The sequence below is a fragment of the Rhinichthys klamathensis genome, unplaced genomic scaffold (assembly GCF_029890125.1).
Source record: "Rhinichthys klamathensis goyatoka isolate OS25496 unplaced genomic scaffold, OSU_Roscu_1.1 h1tg000036l_1, whole genome shotgun sequence".
In the NCBI taxonomy this organism is placed as follows: Eukaryota; Metazoa; Chordata; class Actinopteri; order Cypriniformes; family Leuciscidae; genus Rhinichthys; species Rhinichthys klamathensis.
In genome coordinates this window covers 5,102,916-5,123,321 of record NW_026606584.1, presented here as the reverse complement: position 1 = coordinate 5,123,321, position 20,406 = coordinate 5,102,916, and the positions used below count along the sequence as shown (strand labels likewise).

The following is a 20,406-nucleotide window of genomic DNA, read 5'->3' as shown; positions in this document are numbered from 1 at the left end:
CGATAAGTGTTTTTGTTGGCATGATGGTGCTTTGTTTTATGCAATGTTCATGGCATGAATGACACATTTTGCCACTGTTTCAGTCTTATGATTCAAGGTTGTTCAGGGGGCAACAACCTGTAAGTTAATGCTGTTTTCTAATAAAACGGTAAAAGAAATTACTTTTGTATTGCGTATTTGTCTTAATTTAAATGTTCTAGTTTAGTAAATTCAATGAATACAAAGGTCTAGTTATTTTAACTTAAAATAGTAAGTGGAGTTCATGTGACAAGACAATTAATATTACAAGAGATTGTAAGTTAAATCAACTTGGCATTCAGTGTTTTGAACTTAAAATAATAAGTCCACCCTTTCATTCATTTAAGTTAAATGCACTCAAGTTTTCATAACCCATTACTTAAAGTTTTTAAGGCAACCGGTTTCCTCAAATTTTTTAAGTGAATTCAACTTATCCGGGCTTACAGTACATCTATATATATTATGAAGTGTATTACTGAATCTAAAATTACATTATGCTATATTAGTAAATATTTTGTCACATATTTCAATATATGAAAAGCAAAAATTCCTTATGTATTATTCAACATATTGTAATATATTAACACGATACATTATTCTGTATATTTTCAATATGTTATATCATTTAATATATTGATCATTCACATATCGGGAAATGTATTTTCTTTTCGTAAGGGTTAACTGATCATCAATCACAACTCCGAGGTTCCTGGCTGATGGTGAACCTGAATGGAGAAGTGTTGGGTTGGTTGAGATCATAAGCAGTTCTGTCTTTGCAAGGTTGAGTTGAAGGTGGTGGTCATTCATCAAGTCTGAAATGTCTGTCAGGCAGCCAGAGGCTGAGATGCAAGCAGCTACATTTGGATCATCTAGCTGAAATGAGAGGTAGAGTTGTGTGTCATCAGCAAATCAGTGATAGGAAAAACAATGCTTCTGAATGGCAGATCATAGTATTGACATAAACTTTTTGTTGGGGAAGTCAGGGGACCAGAGAGGAATGGTGGCATGTGGGAATTACATTAGCAAAAAGCCTCTAAAGGAAATTGTAAGTCCAATCATGAGTCAGCTGCAAAATTCACATATAGAAAAATATAGAAAAAGAAAGGTCCAAGTGTGAGAATATTATTGTTTTAAACAATCTCTAAGTATAACTGGGCGGCCCTTTTGCAACCTGTTGATGTTCAGTTCAAAGGTTCTGGAGGTGTCCTCTAGAAACTGTGCTCACTTGAGTATTATACATTAGATCTGTCTTTAGAAGAACAACAACAACAACACGAGATAGTAGCATACTTCAGCCTTGTGTCAAATACATTTTAGAGTCCAGAGTTGGGTCATAATTCATTCAAATAATGAATGAATGGAATAATTCAAATAAATAGGTACCTGGCTGTAAATGTACATTGTAAATAGGCTATGCCAATCTGTAACCAGATGAGAAATTCATAAATAGCATATAAAATAAATATCTGAAAACTAAATACAGATTAATTATTTTAAGTAGCCTAGGTTATTTAAATATTTAAAGACCTGTCAATTGTTTATTCTAAACAAGTTTCTTTTAAACTTAGATAAACTCCGTAATAAAGTATAATTGTTCACAAATGTCTCCTGCTCTGTTCGAGATCACAGATTCAGAAAAAGATTTGTCCATTAATGCAATTTGCTGAGGGGGACTTAGCCTACTGGGACTTAAAAATGGCACTTCATGACAGAAAGGTTGCCGACCCCTGGTTTATTTAAATAACGGTAAAATGATTCTTTAAAAAGTATAAAACACATCGATTTTACTAGCAAACAGTGTCCTCTTGTGTACATTTGAAGAACATGATAGCTGTACCTTCACGCAAAATATGTATTAATAATAAATAAATAAACAAACATTCTGCACAGAGACAGCATTAAAACAAATGTTCATGCTATCCCCCAAATCGTATTAGAACAACATCTGAATGTAGCAGTCTGGTAATGGCATAATTTATCGTGATGGATGTCCGCTTCTTAAACGAATCGTTCTTTTGAACCGGTTCTTTTTAGTGAACTGGTCGAAACAGTTCGTCGAATCTGAATCGTCGAGTCAGCGCTGATCCTCAACTCAAAAGTTACTCACTTTCGGACGTGCCCGACAGAATAGCGCCTCCAACTCGAACTAAATCAATATCCCGGAGTATATGTTACTCTAACATGACATTCTACTCTATACACTGACATTTTGTGCTGAGAGAACTGATGAGCACGAACTGATACTGAGCATGCGTGTATGCTTTGCACTGACAACAAGGCACATAAGTTTCGTTTCTCCGCTGCCACCGCCCACTAAGTCAGTTGTTTGTCGTCAGTGATCGCGGCTCCCTCGACGTCTCACAATGGCGGAAAATATGTCTCTACTTGGTCTCGAAGACGAGTTGACATGCAGCATTTGTTTATGTCTTTTCGAGAACCCGGTGAGTTTAATTTGTGGACACAGTTTCTGCGCCAGCTGTCTCGAAGCGACATGGAAAGACAGGATATCACCACTGTCCTGCCCTCATTGCCGAATGGCTTTCAGCAGTAAACCAGAACTCAAGAAGAACACCGTCCTCAGCGCGGTGCTGGATGCCTATAGAATAAAAGCGGGCGTCCCTGAACCTCTTAAGGAACCATTTGAGGTGAAAAAGAACGATCCAGATGAAATAAAATGTGACAGCTGCATGGAAGCCAAAGCGGTCAAAACTTGTTTGACTTGTATGGCGTCGTATTGTGAGGATCATGTCAGGCCTCACCGGGAGAATGCTATTTTCCGGGCGCATCAGCTGTCTGACCCGCTGCCGGATCTGATGGAGCGTCTCTGTTCCGATCATGGCAAACTGATGGAGTTCTACTGCGTTCAGCACCAGAGCTGCATCTGCAGCAACTGTCTGCAGTGCGTTCATAAAGGCTGTGAGTTCATCACCGCAGATGACCGGCGCTTTAAACAAAAGGTTGGGTCTATATATTTATTTGGAAAGTATAAATGTGAAGAGAAAAAAATATGATAGATAAACATGAAAAGTGACCTTACAGAGTAATCTATTAAAGTAATGTTAGAGCTGTTGTAACTACGTTTACATGGATACCTTTGGTTTCATTCTATATGAAATCATAACGATTGATGAATCCGAACCTAGTGTTTGTGTCAAGTCAAGTCAAGTCACCTTTATTTATATAGCGCTTTTTACAATACAAATTGTATCAAAGCAGCTTCACAGTGATAACATGAAAATAATACAACAAAGTTTGAGTAAGGCAGATCAATAATATTGTTGAACATTAAATGTCCCCAACTAAGCAAGCCAAAAGCCAAGGCAACAGTGGCAAGGAATCAAAACTCGATCAGGTCTCTGCATCAGGTGACAGAATGGAGAAAAAAACCTTGTGAGAAACCAGGCTCCGTAGGGGGCCAGTTCTCCTCTGGCCAAGGAACGAACAGTGTATGTTTATGATTCAGCCAACATTACTGGTCAAAAGTTAGATTGGATCAGAACATTCACAATATTTATCCAGTTCCATCTTGTTGGAGGTCGGAGTCTTCACGTCGGTATGGAGACGAGTTTGTTGAGGTGTCGTTGAGGTGTCCATGAGGCCTTCACAGGGCTGATGAGGCTGGCACTTCAGGGATGCGTTGTGGTTGTGTCCAGGTGCAGGTCCACCATCTGATTTGGATCCGGCCCAGATCCGGCTGACTTCAGTAAACCTAAACGGAAAGACTAACATTAGCGTAGATGCCATTCTTCTTCTTATGATGTAACGAGTACATCAGGTGTTATAGGAAGTGTCCTTGGTTCCGGCTGACCTAATCTATGCAGCCTAATAATCATTTAACTGATTTGAATAATAGAAATGTACAATGTTCTATGTGAATGCCAGGGTAAAAGAGATGTGTTTGTTTATGTCACAAGCATCTGTAAGGCCTGCCTAATCGGTCCATCGATAAGCAGGTGAAGGCCTCTGCGTGTTACTCTTTTCCGCGTGGCAAAGTAATTTGATTCCATTTAAACTTTTATCACGACCTCGAATTTAGGTTGGAATGCCAATTTGTTATTGGTCATTTATATAATAGTTTAGCAATACATTTGATTGTTCTTTTTAACTCTTTACTCTTATTAATCGTTCATTCTGGTGCCAAAGTCGCACATGGTCCTCGCACCGACCGTTAATATATTATGCGGGCCCACGATAACAAACTCGCCAGCTTCGGCTCACTAAACAGAGGTATTTGACTAATACCTAGATGGTCGCATTCAAACTATCAAACCGAGTTCACTTGAATTAGTGCCAAATATTAGCCGGAACTCTAAAATCGCAGTTGGTGTGCCCCATGCTCCTCTCAAAACTGGAATATAGTCCATTACTAATCTGATGCAGATTTGCGGTAACAATGGATACAACGTAATCTACTAAAGTAAATAATTTCAGAGTAGCCTAATTCAGAACAAATTCAAACTTAACAATTTATTATGTCAGGTAAATGTATCATGCTAATTTTATAATCAGTTCAAAGATAATCAATACAATAACATCAAATGCTCAGAGATAAAGAGTAAAAGATGTACCTGACTCTAGAAATACATATTGCTGAGTGTCTGGAAGACACTCCGCATTATGGGTCGATCTCATTACTTATCGCCCTGAGCCTCTTGATGCATTTCTTTAAATACCCAGACCGAGACAGAAACTTCTTTCACATGGAAACATTTGTTAACAATGGGAATTTGCATTCAGAGTTTACACCTTTTGAGAGCAGGATGCAATTTGCCTGGAAAACACACCCTCCTCTGTGTGCAAGTTATCTCTGAACTCTTAAAAACTTTATTACCTTTTGGTTTACTTCTGTGGAGAATGAGACATCTGTACCAGTCGCACTACAATAGAGACATTACAAATGATACCAAACATGTATAATATATGATAAATTATTATCCACATTAAACCATATAGATTTTTGGGTGAATTTCAGGTGATCTCAGCATGAGAGAGAGAAGAAACGGGGGAATGGGGGGTCAAGGGAAAGAGATGTAGATTAGGATGACTTGCGTCTCAAATGGTGATGCTAATTTCACAAGAGAGAGTTCAAATGTTAATTTCCAAAAAGGTCCTTTGTCTTCTCAGGGAGTGGTTGTTCCTCTACTAGTCCGGCATTTTCTAATTTCTCAAGTCTTACACTTCAAATCGGAATTGTTTTTTTTTTTTTTTTACATGCTGCACGCATATACAAAGTTCACCGCTCTTTTCGTATATATCTATCTCCTAAATTAATATTTATCTATTAAATTACTCCTTAGCAGACTTAATATTTATCTATTTCTGGTCCTAATTAGGAGACGACGTGCACATGAACCTTGTGTCGTGCTGTTTATTTATCAAGCAGTAAAAACGCCCCACCCCGCAAGCAGTGTCTGCCTGCAGGCACTTGCACGCTCACCTGCGCGCACTTCCTCTGCAAGTGAGGTCACTTGCAATTTCTTTATATTGTGTATTTACTTTACTCAGTAATAAAAAAATTATAATAAATGTAATTGACATATTTGCAATAAAACAAAAAAATCTGCATCAGCTTAATTGTTTTTTAAATTGTGTAAACCTTATAATTCCCTTGATGAACAGCTTTGCTGTTATATTAAAAGTCTTTGCCTACTTGAATGCTAAATAAATATAGCATAATATTTCGATGAACACAAGCTGCAAAAATAACTTTGGGGAAACTTTTCGGTGGCGTTATAGCACGCAAGTACACAAATACTTGTGTACACAAATACGTGTACTTGCGTTATAGCATGCAAGTACACGATTGCAAGTACATCACTTGCAATCGACACAAATAAACCGGAAATACGTTTCCAGCAGTTAATTTGCATTATTGACGCTGTCGCGTTTAACAGCGCCAATAATGCGAATTAACTGCTGGAAACGTATTTCCGGTTTATTTGTGTCGATTGCAAGTGATGTCACTTGCAAGAGGACGCTATTGGACACCGCACCCAAAACAAGGTGTCTGTGTGGATGAAAGTCCGAAACAGGGACTGGACGTTGTGTGGCTCCACTTCACAGACGATGAGTGGAAGGAGAATTACTAGAATGACATGACACTTCATTCAGCAGCAACAACAGATCACTTCACACGTCATTGCGCCATTGTCATCGCACATGCGCAGTACTACTTTCCAATTTTGGTTTTCAATTCGATCAAATGTTTACATGTCCTCTCGAAATTTAGAAAAGGCTTAAACTTTTCCCTTACACTGCGTTTACATGGACTCTAATAATCCAATTGTGATCAGACTACTAGCACAGTCGGAATAAAAAAGTCACATGTAACCACGTCAATTGGAATGAATTGCCCAAATCCAATTCATATTTTATTCTGATTATCTACGTTTACATGGACACTTTTTGTTTCAGTTGGAATGAAATCATTCCGATTGATGAATCTGAACGTAGGGTTACATGAACGCTAAATAAAGTTTTCGGGTTGATGTGCGGTAAATATGACAAGCTTCAAATTGGAATTGATTTTTAGACATGCACACAGTGCATGAATATAGGCTACAGAGTTTCCCGCTGTTTGTGCATAGTATTCTCCTAAATTGCTTATTTTCTTTGTTTTAAAGGGCAGACTGGTTACCTGGTTTCTGGTCGACGATTTCCAGCCCAAAAGCTCACTAAAACCCGCCCACTCAAAGAAAAACCCGCCCAAAACTTTAACTGCCAAATAATGTGATAGGATTAATGCCATTTCAATCATGTCACCATTATGTTCTGTTTGTTTTCGTTAGTCACGTGTTCCTTTGTTCTAGTTTCCCGCCACTCATCAGTTACCATGGACACTTATAATGTTGTGTATATGACAGTTCCAATCATAGTTATTAATGTTTTGCATTGCTGCGTGCGAGCTGAAGCTATCACCGGTACAATAAAGCACTTAACTGCATTGTTAATTACCTCAACCAAATACATACTATATGAGATTAATCAGATATTTATACTACATAAACTTAATATTACGACTATATCTGCACAAAATTACGCAAATGCACAAGCGAACTAGGCTGTGCTGCATGGACATCATGTGTAACTCCTGTTGTGGATGTGCTGTCCCTGCAACAATGTGCTGAAACACAACGACAAAACCCAGAGAAGTCACAACGTTTTATTACAATAGTGTTCTCATTATAATGTTATGTATATAGTCCCAGTAGTTATTAATGTTGTGCATTGCTGTTTGAATTGCGCTCGCTGAAGCTTAAGATGATCACTGGTACAATAAAGCGCTTCACTGCATTGATAATTAACTCAACCAAACGCATCCTATATGAGATAAATCATATATATATATATATATATATATACACAAAATAAACATAATATTACAACTCACAATGGCACAAAAGGCTGCGAATACACAAGCGAACTTGTCATGAGGGCTTAACTCAGTGGACGTGCTCTTTCCGCAACAAGTGCTGCAACGGAACGGAAATACTCAATATAATTCATAATCCCACGTTTATACTGAACAACGCGTTATGGTTATTGTGTTATTGTGTTACAAACGGTGTACGCACAGAACAGAGAGGCGGAGTGAGCAAAGCTCATTATCATTTAAAGTCATATGCACTGAAACGGCGTGCTGAAAACAGCTGTTTTTGACCAAGTAAAATAAGTGTTTTCTTACAACACTAATGAGAATTTTTAATTAAAGTATATTACAAACTTTTAATTTAGACCCTAAAGAATCATACTAGCTTGTACAAAAATGCCATTATATGACCCCTTTAACAAAAATGTTATTTGTACCACGGGGGTAAAATGCCCTCAATTTGACAAAGCAATTTGCTTGATACATTTTCAGCAAAATCAGAGTACAAGCAGTTTTAGCTTAAAATTAAAAAGACAAGCCAAAATAACAGTAGATAAATATGAATATTTATTAATGAACCTGTCATGCACGGTTGTAGAACAGATTATGAAGAAGAACAATAAGTTCAGAAAGTAGGGATGCACCGATCCACATTTTTTCACTTCCGATCCGATTCCGATACCTGAATTTGGATATCGGCCGATACCGATACTTTTCCGATACCAGAGCTGTGTTTGCTTTAATATTATTATTATCATTATTGTTGATTTTATATGATGCTGAAATAAACTCCTCTCTACAGGCAAGTATGATATGTACGTATGTATGCATGTATGTCAATATATATATATACACTCACCGGCCACTTTATTAGGTACCCCATGCTAGTAACGGGTTGGACCCCCTTTTGCCTTCAGAACTGCCTCAATTCTTCGTGGCATAGATTCAACAAGGTGCTGGAAGCATTCCTCAGGGAGTTTGGTCCATATTGACATGATGGCATCACACAGTTGCCGCAGATTTGTCGGCTGCACATCCATGATGCGAATCTCCCGTTCCACCACATCCCAAAGATGTTCTATTGGGTTGAGATCTGGTGACTGTGGAGGCCATTTTAGTACAGTGAACTCATTGTCATGTTCAAGAAACCAATTTGAAATGATTAGAGCTTTGTGACATGGTGGAAGTAGCCATCAGAGGATGGGTACATGGTGGCCATAAAGGGATGGACATGGTCAGAAACAATGCTCAGGTAGGCCGTGGCATTTAAACGATGCCCAATTGGCACTAAGGGGCCTAAAGTGTGCCAGGAAAACATCCCCCACACCATTACACCACCACCACCAGCCTGCACAGTGGTAACAAGGCATGATGGTTCCATGTTCTCATTCTGTTTACGCCAAATTCTGACTCTACCATCTGAATGTCTCAACAGAAATCGAGACTCATCAGACCAGGCAACATTTTTCCAGTCTTCAACTGTTCAATTTTGGTGAGCTCTTGCAAATTGTAGCCTCTTTTTCCTATTTGTAGTGGAGATGAGTGGTACCCGGTGGAGTCTTCTGCTGTTGTAGCCCATCCGCCTCAAGGTTGTGCGTGTTGTGGCTTCACAAATGCTTTGCTGCATACCTCGGTTGTAACGAGTGGTTATTTCAGTCACTGTTGCCCTTCTATCAGCTCGAACCAGTCTGGCCATTCTCCTCTGACCTCTGGCATCAACAAGGCATTTCCGCCCACAGAACTGCCGCTCACTGGATGTTTTTTCTTTTTCGGACCATTCTCTGTAAACCCTAGAGATGGTTGTGCGTGAAAATCCCAGTAGATTAGCAGTTTCTGAAATACTCAGACCAGCCCTTCTGGCACCAACAATCATGCCACGTTCAAAGTCACTCAAATCAACTTTCTTCCCCATACTGATGCTCGGTTTGAACTGCAGGAGATTGTCTTGACCATGTCTACATGCCTAAATGCACTGAGTTGCCGCCATGTAATTGGCTGCTTAGAAATTAAGTGTTAACGAGCAGTTGGACAGGTGTACCTAATAAAGTGGCCGGTGAGTGTATATATATATATATATATATATATTAAACAATAGATAAACAAAAGATAGACAATTAAACAAAGATACACATTATACAGGCCTACACAGTGCTTTAATTTCAGGAAGGTCTACTAACATTATTCAGGTATGGTCTAAAAATAATTATAATAAAGTAATCAAAAGTAAAATAGCACTGCAAAGTTTATCATAGATAGATTTATGCTTATTAAAGCTAAAGTTATTCATTCAAGAGCTGTGAGTGATTTTCTCTTTGCCTTTTGTTGTTTGATTCTCAGTAATGGAGCAATCGTCAGCATGTTTATTAGACTGCTTCCCCTTTAAGAACGAGTGCACCATATTTTCTCCCAACTATTTCCATAACTACGTCCATTTTAGACAAACTGTTTAAGTGAATCTCCAAGCCGGTCATTTTGACATTTTTGTGTAGGCTACATTTGATCGTTTAGACGTGCATATGAAACCCAGAGTATAATGTGCTTGTCTCGTTGCGGTCTGTTTCGGAGCGCGCGGCGCGGGAACAGCTTCTCTTGCGCAGATTTTTGTGCTTTTAATAGCTTTTTTTATTATTAAAAGCGTCCCGCAATTTAGCAACAGTAGAGACTGCATTTTACAACAATCACCGATCATGCTGATGGGCTGTCGTGTTGTGCGCGCTGTGGCACCGCGTGAGAGATCTCTCTCTTTCTCTTCTGGACTGCGAATAGCAAACATGCATCACAGACAAATGGTTTAATTAATACGGCTTTGCAAACATTGCATTTTGCTGTCTTGCTCTGCTGTGGTGTTTCCAGTGTGAAGTATTTCCACCATAGGATTTCCACACAGCGAACATGTTGGCAGCTCAATGCTATCCTGCTAGCTGGCTGCAAACTGCGGAATGGATTTCCTGAGGGGGGGTCTCTGTCTCATTGAGCCGCACCTTCGTTCAGGATATCCATTCCACAGTTTGCAGCCAGCTAGCAGACTAGCCGGCGGGCCGCGGGAATCACTTTTGGAGTCGTTTCAGCAGACTACGTTAAAGCGCAGACATGGCTCATGGATATCGGATATCTCCGCAGGTTGGATCGGGAAAATCCGATACGTGAATTACGCTGTTATCGGTGGTCCCGATACCGATACTGGATCGGATTGGCCCCATCCCTATCAGAAAGTCTTTAATGATCCACACGAGTCAACTCAAATACAGGCAGGCAAACAAATACAACAAGACCGGACAAAGAACACTGAAAACTCAGGAATTTACTGGTGATGATAAGGATTAACTAAGATTAATAAATCCTGTTGAAATTATTGTTCGTTCATTGTTAGTTCATGTTAACTAATGCTGACAAAATGAAACCTTATTGTAAAATGTTACACCTTTTTTTTGTTTGGGACATGGCTTTTAATGGTGAGCCTTTTGATTTTGTAATCAGGCTCTCAAAGTATATCAAAATTTGGATTTAGGGTGCTTTCACACCTAGATCGATTTGTTTTGTTCCGGAACAGATCCGAAACAGAATACTTTGTTCCGAATCAATTTAATAGTCACTCTGTTCACACCACACTGTTGTAAAGCGGTCCAAATCGCGCACCCTTCCAGGGCTTTCCTTACGCCATTACGTCACTACCTCATGCGTGCAGGTCGCGCATTCCATTGTGGGACATCGCCATGACAACAATAGCCTAACACAAAACGAATCGCGGGTTGACTTGGTGCTACGAATAGGTGAAATGCCTCATAGATATTTGGTCGGAAGAACACATCTCCCGGATGTTGGACACTACACACAAGAACACCGAAGTGTACAAGAAGATCAGCTATAAAATGAAAGAGAGGGGCTATGAACGGTCCTTCGAGCAGTGCCGCGCAAAGGCGAAAAAACTCCGACAGCAGTACATAAAGGTATGAGACCACCTTGCCAAAAGTTGATTTGTTCCGGTTCGTGGGTCGGTTGTGTTCTCACTACAAACGAACCGCTCCAGGGTTCGTATGGAATCGAGCCGAGACCACCTCTTCTAGGCGGTCTCGGCTCGGTTGTTTTGTTCCGATTCAGAGTGCGATTGTTGTGTTCACATATGACCAAACGAACCGGGCCAAAAGGGAAACGCCCCTTTGTTTCGGAACAACGTCTCCAATCGATCCAGGTGTGAAAGCACCCTTAGATTTATCGGCCGATATATCGGTTATCAAATTTTCATATCGGTGCATTCCTAAAACTTATTTCAAAGTTTGTGTTCTTAGGCCATCAAAACACCGGTGTTGTGTAAATGAACGGTCAGAATGCATAAAAAGCTTTCTGTTTTCAGTTGAAAACGATGTTGTGTAAACAGCCCCTAAATTAATAATTAATAATTTTTACAACAGAAATGAATCAATGCTGAACTTCCTTAAAAAGGACAATGACTTGCTTCTAGATCTGCTGTACAGACAAAACAATCTTTGTTACATTAATTTCCTGTTATCACTGTAAAGCTGCTTTGAAACAATCTGTATTCTAAAAAGCACTTTATAAATAAAGGTGACTTGACATCAACCCGATAACTTTATTTGGCATTCATGTAAACACTACATTCGGATTCATCAATCGGAATGATTTCATTGCGATTGAAACAAAAGTGTCCATGTAAACGTAGCTTTTGGCCAGTTCATTCCGATTGACGTGGTTGCATGTGACTTTTTTATTCAGACAGTGCTAGTAGTCGGATTATAATCGGATTATTAGGGTCCATGCAAGCACAGTTGGCGCACCTGCGTACACTGACATAAGCATTTCAATATGAATTCTGTAACTTCATTTCTAAGTCATGTCACTAATCATGTATGTAAGTAATTGCAGCGCTGTAAAACAATGTATGTCATTGCAGTGGTGTTAAAGGCTACTAAATAATAGGAATTAGAAAATAGAAATAGAATATATAAATAGAAAAACTTGGAATGCTGCTCAGGCAATTTAATTTGATGACCAAAAAAACTTTTGTAAAGCTTTTTATGTAAACTTCACAATAACTGATTTTGACAGTGTTTTTTTTTAATCGTTGTAATACTGAAATAAATTGACCCTAAGCAAAATACAGAATCAATGAACTATCTAGTCACAACAAATATGTTGTGACGTCAAACGCAGGTGGTGTAATAGCATCTGTTAATTAATCAGTTCAAGAAAGCAATTAATGTCAAATTAATATAGTTAATTTGCACGAACAACAGAAATACATTTTTGATCATGTTTATCATGTTACACTTTTACACCTGTATATGCAGTTAATTTAGTCAGCAGCTTTTTTCACAACGTAATTTCTCTGTAATGAACATAGCTTTTTAGGTCTAGTTCACCATCACAGGTCGGGAGCTATAGTTCCAACCACACAAGTTTTCCACACATTGTTCGTTGAAAACCAGGTTTCAGGAAATGCCAAATCATTGAACTATGGTACAGGGGAAAATTGCAATCATATTTAGGCTAATAATGCTGTTGGGAAATGCATTAAGGATTGGTTGGATTTGTTACATTAATGCAAGAATAAAATGAGCAAACCTTTAATGCCCCTTGGAGTCGATTAGTTATAGGGATTCTCTAAAATACTTTGTGTCCTTTTTATTCTTGAAAATATTTTAGACTGACCTGACTGACAAGCTCAACATCCTTGAAGACAAAACTGACAAGAATCAGCAGGTTATCACACAGATGAAGGAGCAACAAACCAAATTAAAAGTTAGTAAATGTTCATTTTTATTTGGGTATTAGCAGAATCAGACAGATTGATTCTGATGTAAGATGATAGGATTCAAGATGTGCATGTCCCTTTACCTGCCTTCATGAATTACACTCCATCCATGCATCTCAAAATGTCAGGAGCTCCATAAGATGGAGTTTTAGACTTTGGGCTTACCTTTTCTTTGGTGTTGCTTTCCCAGGAATTAGCTACAACCCGCAAACGTATTCTTGAGGTAGAATACAGGCAGATCAGAGAAGCGATCGACCGTGATGAGAAAGAGGCAATGTTTGCTATTGATAAGGAACAGGAGAAAGGTCAGAGCAAACTGGTCTCCTTGATGAAGAAATTTAATGAGAACATCGAGAAGATGAATAGGACCAAATCTGAGATCAACATACTGTTGGACCAGTCGCAATCCCTCACATTCTTAAAGGTGATCCATAGTATGATTTTAAATGAAAACTTGTCTGCTTTATAACTCTTATTTGTACCTTAGATATACATTTGCAATCGAAATTATTCAACCCCTGCAAATCAGTTTTATTGGCAAAATTGTACAGACTTTCAGCTGTTTGCAATGAACAAATCAAACAAAAGTAATTGAAATAGCTCAACACAACAAATGCTTGGTTTCCAAATTCAACTGAAAATGCAACTTCAGGGAACTACACTAACATTTTCCACTGGTGGCACTTGCGCTACTAACTTTTTCAGTTACTAGCGCAAAACATGATTTGGTCGCACAAATTATTTATATAGTAAGCCGCTCTGGATAATAATGACCAATAGTGAAACTGTATTGCATACAGATGTGCTTTTTATTTTACTCTCCATCTTTTAAAACACATGCCTTCTTGTTTTCTTTAAAAATGGTTGGGATAGATTTACTGCAATAGAAAATACAGTAGCCTACACAATAAAGTGCTAAATTAATTTCTTTTGGATTTCACCATGCTATGGTTGGCACAGATGGGCAGACTTCTGAACTCTTAAGGAAAAGTAAAATAAATATAATATGTCATTGTGAAGCTTCAATGATTCGTGTTTGAATTGTTTTGACGCAGTTACAAATTTGGACAGTCCTGCAATTGAAGGTCCACAGAATTTACAGTAGGGCTGCACGATATTGGTAAAAAAAATGACATTGCGATATTTGATTTTTCTGCGATATATATTGCGATATAAAAACAATTTCACCAGATGACTTGAATAGCTCTACTTGGAAAGAATGAATCATTCTAGAATGACTCTTGAGTTCAGTGTTGGACAGATCAGTTGTTATTTTAACCATTCATTAAAGTGAATCGGTTCAAAGGAGTCAGTTCGCGAATCGGACGTGTCATTAACGGACCACGGCACACGTTGTGTGATTATCCAGGCAGTTTAGGACATCGCACAAGATTTGTCTCAACACAGAAAACATTTCATCACCAGATAGATTTTTTGTTTTGTTTATTGAAAGAGTGGTTTATGCCATCTGAATGTGTGGAAAGCTTTTCAGAGAAGATGAGGCAACGTTATTTTAGCACAATTCACAACCAGTGGTAGTTCAGAAAAAAAAAAACTTCGGTCTTCCGACCTTTTACCATCGTGTATTCTCAAAGATATTCAGTCAACTCAATTCATTATTATGAGCGAGGGAGGGAGAGAGAGCGCGCGCGCGACTGGGGCTTTCACTCTCTCTGCTCGTTCTCTCAGTTAAACAAGCGCGAATCCGCGAAGCCAACTTGATGTGTTGAATGCTCAGAGCGCGTTATAAAACGTAGGCCTATTCTTAAAATACACATTTCTGTTTTAATAAATGCTCATAGTAAATCATAGCATATTGCCTAAAACATTAGGTAGGTACAAAAATAATCAAACGGTGATACATTTGCGACCCATTAAAAATTAGGGTCGCAATGGCATTTCAAAAGGTCGCATATGCGACCATTTTGGTCGCAGTGTAGTTCCCTGAACTTTTAATAACTTCAGCAATCTCAAAATTATTCAACCTCTTCATGGCAAGCATCTTTAGTACTTAGTAGAACACCCTTTTGCTGTTATGACCTGCTGCAAATGAGATGTATAACCAGACACTAGCTTCTGGCAGCATTTCTGAGGAATCTTAGCCTATTCCTCATGAGCAATGGCCTCCAGTTCAGTAATATTCTTGGGTTTGCGTGCTACAACTGCCTTCTTCAAATCCCACCAGAGATTTTATATGGAGTTCAAGTCAGTGATGGCCACTGTAGAATCTTCCAGGACTTCTTCTGCAACCAAGCCTTGGTGGAATTTGAGGTGTGCTTGGGATCATTGTCCTGTTGGAAGGTCCATAGATGCCCAAGCTTTAGCTTCCTCACTGACGGCATGGCGTTTTCTCCTAGGATTTCCTGATACTTCAATGAATCCATCTTGCTTTCCACACTCTGCAGGTTTCCAGTGCCAGAGGATGCAAAGCAGCCCCAGAGCATCACCGAGCCATCACCATGCTTAACTGTAGGCAGAGTGTTCTTTTCAGCATATGCTTCATTCCTCTTTTTCTAGACATACCACTGATCCATAGGGCTGAAAGGTTCCGGTTTCTGTTTCATCGCTTCACAGAATCTCAAAACTTCTATGGCTTATTTATATGATTTTGAGAAAGTTGGAGCTGACTTTTGTTGTGCTTTTGGTGTACGTCTTGGAGTTCTGAAATGGAAACCACATGCGTTTAGTACGCGCCTTACTGTGCAAGCTGAAACCTCAGTGCCTGTTGCAACTAAGTGTTGCTGCAGGTCTTTTGCAGTCACTTGAGGGTTTTTCTGAACCTGCCTTCTCAGAAATCTGGTTGCAGCAGTTGATCCTTTTTCTGCCCCGGAACTTCCAGGTTAGTGTAATCACTGTTCCTTGTAACTTTGAACTCGCAAACTATGCTTCTAACGGTGTCTCCAGGAACATACATATTTTTACATGCAGTCAAACGTGACACTCAACAAACCTAGCCTGTTCAGATATTTAATGTGTTCTAGTTTAAGCACAGTTATTGCAACTAATGAAGCCCTTGATTAGTTGCATCAGCTGTGCTTGAGACAACCCCTGTTTTGCAGATTTGTGTTGTTGTGATGGATTCAATTCACGGGGTTGAATCATTTTGAGACTGCAGAAGTCATTAAAAGTTGCATTTTCAGTTGAATTTGGGGAAAACACTTGAAATGTTTGTTGTGTTGAGCTATTTCAATTATTTTTGTTTGATTTGTTCATCGCAAACCGCTGAAAGTAAAACATTGTTTCCAATAAACCTGATTTGCAATGGGGATTTAATCATTTCAATTACAACTGTATATAATCAAATTTTGGGTGGTGGGGCATATGTGTGAAGCCCAGTGTAAGACCCTACTTGTTAATTCAAGAAAATTAAGCATGAGCTCTCACACTTGATCAGTTTTATACCTAACCTGAATGTTGTTCGATGCCGCTTGTATATTTGGATTCTTGAATTTTCCATTCTCTGTCACAGGCCTCTGTGGATTTGCCCTCAGTGGTAAATTTTGAGCCCTATAACCCTCGCATGACTGTGGAAAGTAAAGAGGTGATAGCTTACCATTCCTCTGCAGTTGCACTGAAGGAATGGATCACCAAATTAATGGAGCAGCCAACAGAGAACAGAATCTTTGTACTTAAACCAGGTGTGTTAGTGTGGGAGCTTGTATAAAATGTGCAGCTTGTTTTAATGTCTGCAGTAAGTTCAAGAATACAGCAACATCATAGTGCATGCTTAGAGTTCTGACATACATATTTTTACAGAGTTTGAAAAATCTGTTCTTGGTTCAGGTGAGATTGTCTTTTGAAATGATTGGTGTGGAAATCTGGGACATAATCACATAAAAACATGTTTATACAAATTATTATGTTGCCTGATTGTATGTTGTTGAGGTTATCCTTAGTAAAGCTGCTGGCAGAAGATGTGAACTAGTCCTCTAATCCTCTAGGTCTAGGAAACCAATTCCCTCCACTCCTGCAAAATCCACTCCTGCCACATCCAAGAGAGTATCCAAGAGATCTTGCTGTGAGCCAAGAGATGTGTAAGTTGTTACTCCTTTACAAGTGAATGGGCTGTTTTTCCTGATTCAGTACATCCATCCATCACTATTCTTTCATTATTCTCTTGATATATTTCAGCACGTATGAGTTCTCCCAGCCCAGCCTGCACTCCCAAAACCAAGGCTCTAGGAGCTAAACAGAAAAGTAAGTCAAGTGCATATATATATATATATATATATATATATATATATACACATATATATAGTATATATATATTTACACCTTTCTCTCATTGTTCCTTTTTCCTAATAGACAAGATTCCTAATAAAGAGCTTAAAGATCACAAAGAACGTAAAGACCAGAAGTCAAACAGTAAGCTCTGACCTCCATATGTTCATTGTTTTACAACTGTCTATTACTGTTCGTCTGATTAGCGTTATGTGTGTAGAACATATTCATACCTAGTGATTGGACTGGAAAAGGAGTGGCCTTTGTTAGTATCTTATAGTTCACAGAGATATTCTCATATTTTTTTCTGAAAAGGAATGTGGATCAAATTATTATTTCTTTGAAATGTTTCTAACATTACATATATCTTCTTTGCCAGGATCCAGGAATCCCCCTAAAGGAATAAATCCTGGTTTCTCCAAAAGCATGGAGAACTTGCTTGACTTCACACCTAAAACTGTAGACATACTTGACATATGTATGTGGGAAAAGTTCATGTTAAATTTTCCCCTTCTAAATGTAATCTTTTCTCTAAGGAGTCTGTGCTCCTCATTTTAATTCTGGAATAGACTTTAGATTCTACTCTAAAAGCAATCAATCAATCAATCAATTAATTAATCAATAGAAATATATCAGACCATTATTCAATTTATATGTATTATTTTATTGAATCTCCCAGGGGTTCGTTTCCTGTACAAAGACATAACTCACTATTAGGAATGCATTATTGGAGAAATGAATTAGCTAGTCACAAAAAAACTGTGGTAACTTGATCACACCTCCATCATTTAAACCAAAAATATAGGACTGTCGTTGATGATGTCAAGCGCAGGTGGTGTAATAAGTTAACTTCTGCTAACTAATCAGTTTGAGAAAGCAATTAGTCAAATTAATTTAGTTAATTTGCCTGAACAATATTTTTTTTTATATATATATGCAGTTTATTTAATCAGCAGCTTTTTCCACAATGTAATTTCTCTATAACGAACATGGCTCCTTAGGACTACTTCACTATCACAGGTCGAGAGCTGTAGCTCTAACTGCACAAGTTTGCAATGCTGTTTTCAAATGTTCATTGAAAATCTGGTTTCAGGAAATTGAAACCGAAAATTACAATCATATTTGGCTAAAAATGCTTGGTTTGTTATACTAATGCATGTATAAAATGAGCAAACCTTTTATTTTGGAGTCAATTCTTTAGTTGTTGCTGAAAGGTTTTTATTTCTTCTTTCTCTCTTTACAGCTCAACCTCTTAGTTCACCAGCTGCGCAAAACTTTGTTAAAAGGAGTGAACTTCTGAAATGTGAGTAGATAGTTTCTCCCTGTTTCACAGACAAGACTTAAGCCTAGTCCCAGACTAAAATGCATGTTTGAACTGAAAGCAACTTTCCCTGACATATCTTAAAATATATTAGTGCCATTGTTTTGGCTCAAGATGCACACCAGTAATGTTTTTTTTTTCTAAGGCATAGATATTTATAAAATCTACTTTAATGCCCTAATTGAACTAAGGCATAATCATGGCTTAATCTAAGCCCTGTCTGTGAAACCAGGCCTTAATATTTTATCCAATTGTCCATCTTCATCACCTTATGTGATAATCACATTTATGTGCTTGTGTGTTTCTCTTGTCTAGATGGCACTATCCTCAATTTTGATGTCAGAACAGCTCACAAGCGAATTTCCCTGTCTGAAAACAACACCAAAGCGACAGTCTCGGATGACCCTGCTAACTATCCAGATATTCCCCTTCGCTTTTCTGTCTGTTCCCAGGTGCTCTGCACAAAGGGTTTCTCTCAGGGCCGTCATTACTGGGAGATCAAAATGAGCAGTAACAACTTCTGTGGATTGGGCCTTGCATACGGAAGAATTGACCGCAAGGGTCCTGCTAGCCGCCTGGGGCGTAATGCAGAATCCTGGTGTGTGGAGTGGTTTAACGTGAAGCTTTCCGCATGGCACAACAGCATCGAGACGGTGTTGGCAAATCCCAACCCAAGCCGTGTGGGTGTCCTGCTGGACTGCGATCAGGGAAGCGCAACTCTCTATAATGTGCAGGACCGGTCCTTCCCCTTCCACACCTTCGTCTTCCCTTTCACTGAGGCTGTTTATCCAGCTTTCTGGATCTTCTCAAATGGTTCTTCTGTGTCTCTGTGCAAGCTCAGCAACTGAAACTGTATGAGGTGAACTGTTATACATTGTTATTAATTGATGTTTCGTCCATCTTTGGGACACAAAGGACATTTTGTCCATCCATTGAAAGTCCACACAAGCTTCAAGTTTATAAAAACATCCAGTGAGGATTGTTCTCACATCACAACCCTCAAAGCAAGCATGTTTGAACTAATGAGGCTTGTTCTTGTGCATCAAGCATGATTGAGCTGCTGTTGACCGTATTAGATGCTATGTGTGTGTTGGTTAATGTTATGTGAATAAAATCCTAAATTAAATCTGTTCAGCATATAAAGTGATAATTTCTCTTCAAAAGACTTGGATTAAATTGCTTGATTTATATGGATTACTTTTACGATGTCTTTTACGATGAAATGTTTTTGAAGCTTGCTTGAAGGTTGCTTTGACTTTAAATGGATGGACACAAATTATGTGAGTATATTATAAGTAAAAAATAAATCTTAATTTCTGTTGAATGAAAGGAAATCACAAGGGCAAGTAAATGAATACAGCACTTTCATTTATGGGGGAACTTTCCCTCTATTTTTTTATTACTATTATTATTAATTTGGTGTGTTTTATTATATGGTTACAATATGGGGTGTCTTTCAAAGGACCTTGGCAGACAATCAAGCCAGGGTTGTCATTACATTTTTAATTCAAAATTTTGTATGTTGGGATTGTACAGACTTCATAAAGCAGACTTTGTAGTCTATAAATGTTCATTAATATCTTTTAATATTGACCAAAAAAAAATTGATTGATGGATGGACTTCATAAAGCATACTCTGCAGTCCATAAATGTTCATTAATATCTTTCAATATTGACCAAAAAAATTGATGGATGGATGGGTATCTA

General features: G+C 38.4%; 1 protein-coding gene across 1 annotated transcript; it reads left to right on the top strand.

Moving 5' to 3' along the window:
• Positions 1-2,301: 2,301 nt before the first annotated feature.
• Positions 2,302-19,614, top strand: trim25 (tripartite motif containing 25). The gene is made up of 10 exons (XM_056246166.1): positions 2,302-2,975; positions 13,049-13,144; positions 13,348-13,581; positions 16,627-16,795; positions 17,105-17,191; positions 17,289-17,354; positions 17,463-17,522; positions 17,758-17,856; positions 18,622-18,681; positions 19,015-19,614. The coding sequence occupies exons 1-10, from the start codon at positions 2,382-2,384 to the stop codon at positions 19,545-19,547; spliced, it is 1,998 nt and encodes a 665-aa protein (XP_056102141.1). The 5' UTR covers positions 2,302-2,381; the 3' UTR covers positions 19,548-19,614.
• Positions 19,615-20,406: the final 792 nt, after the last annotated feature.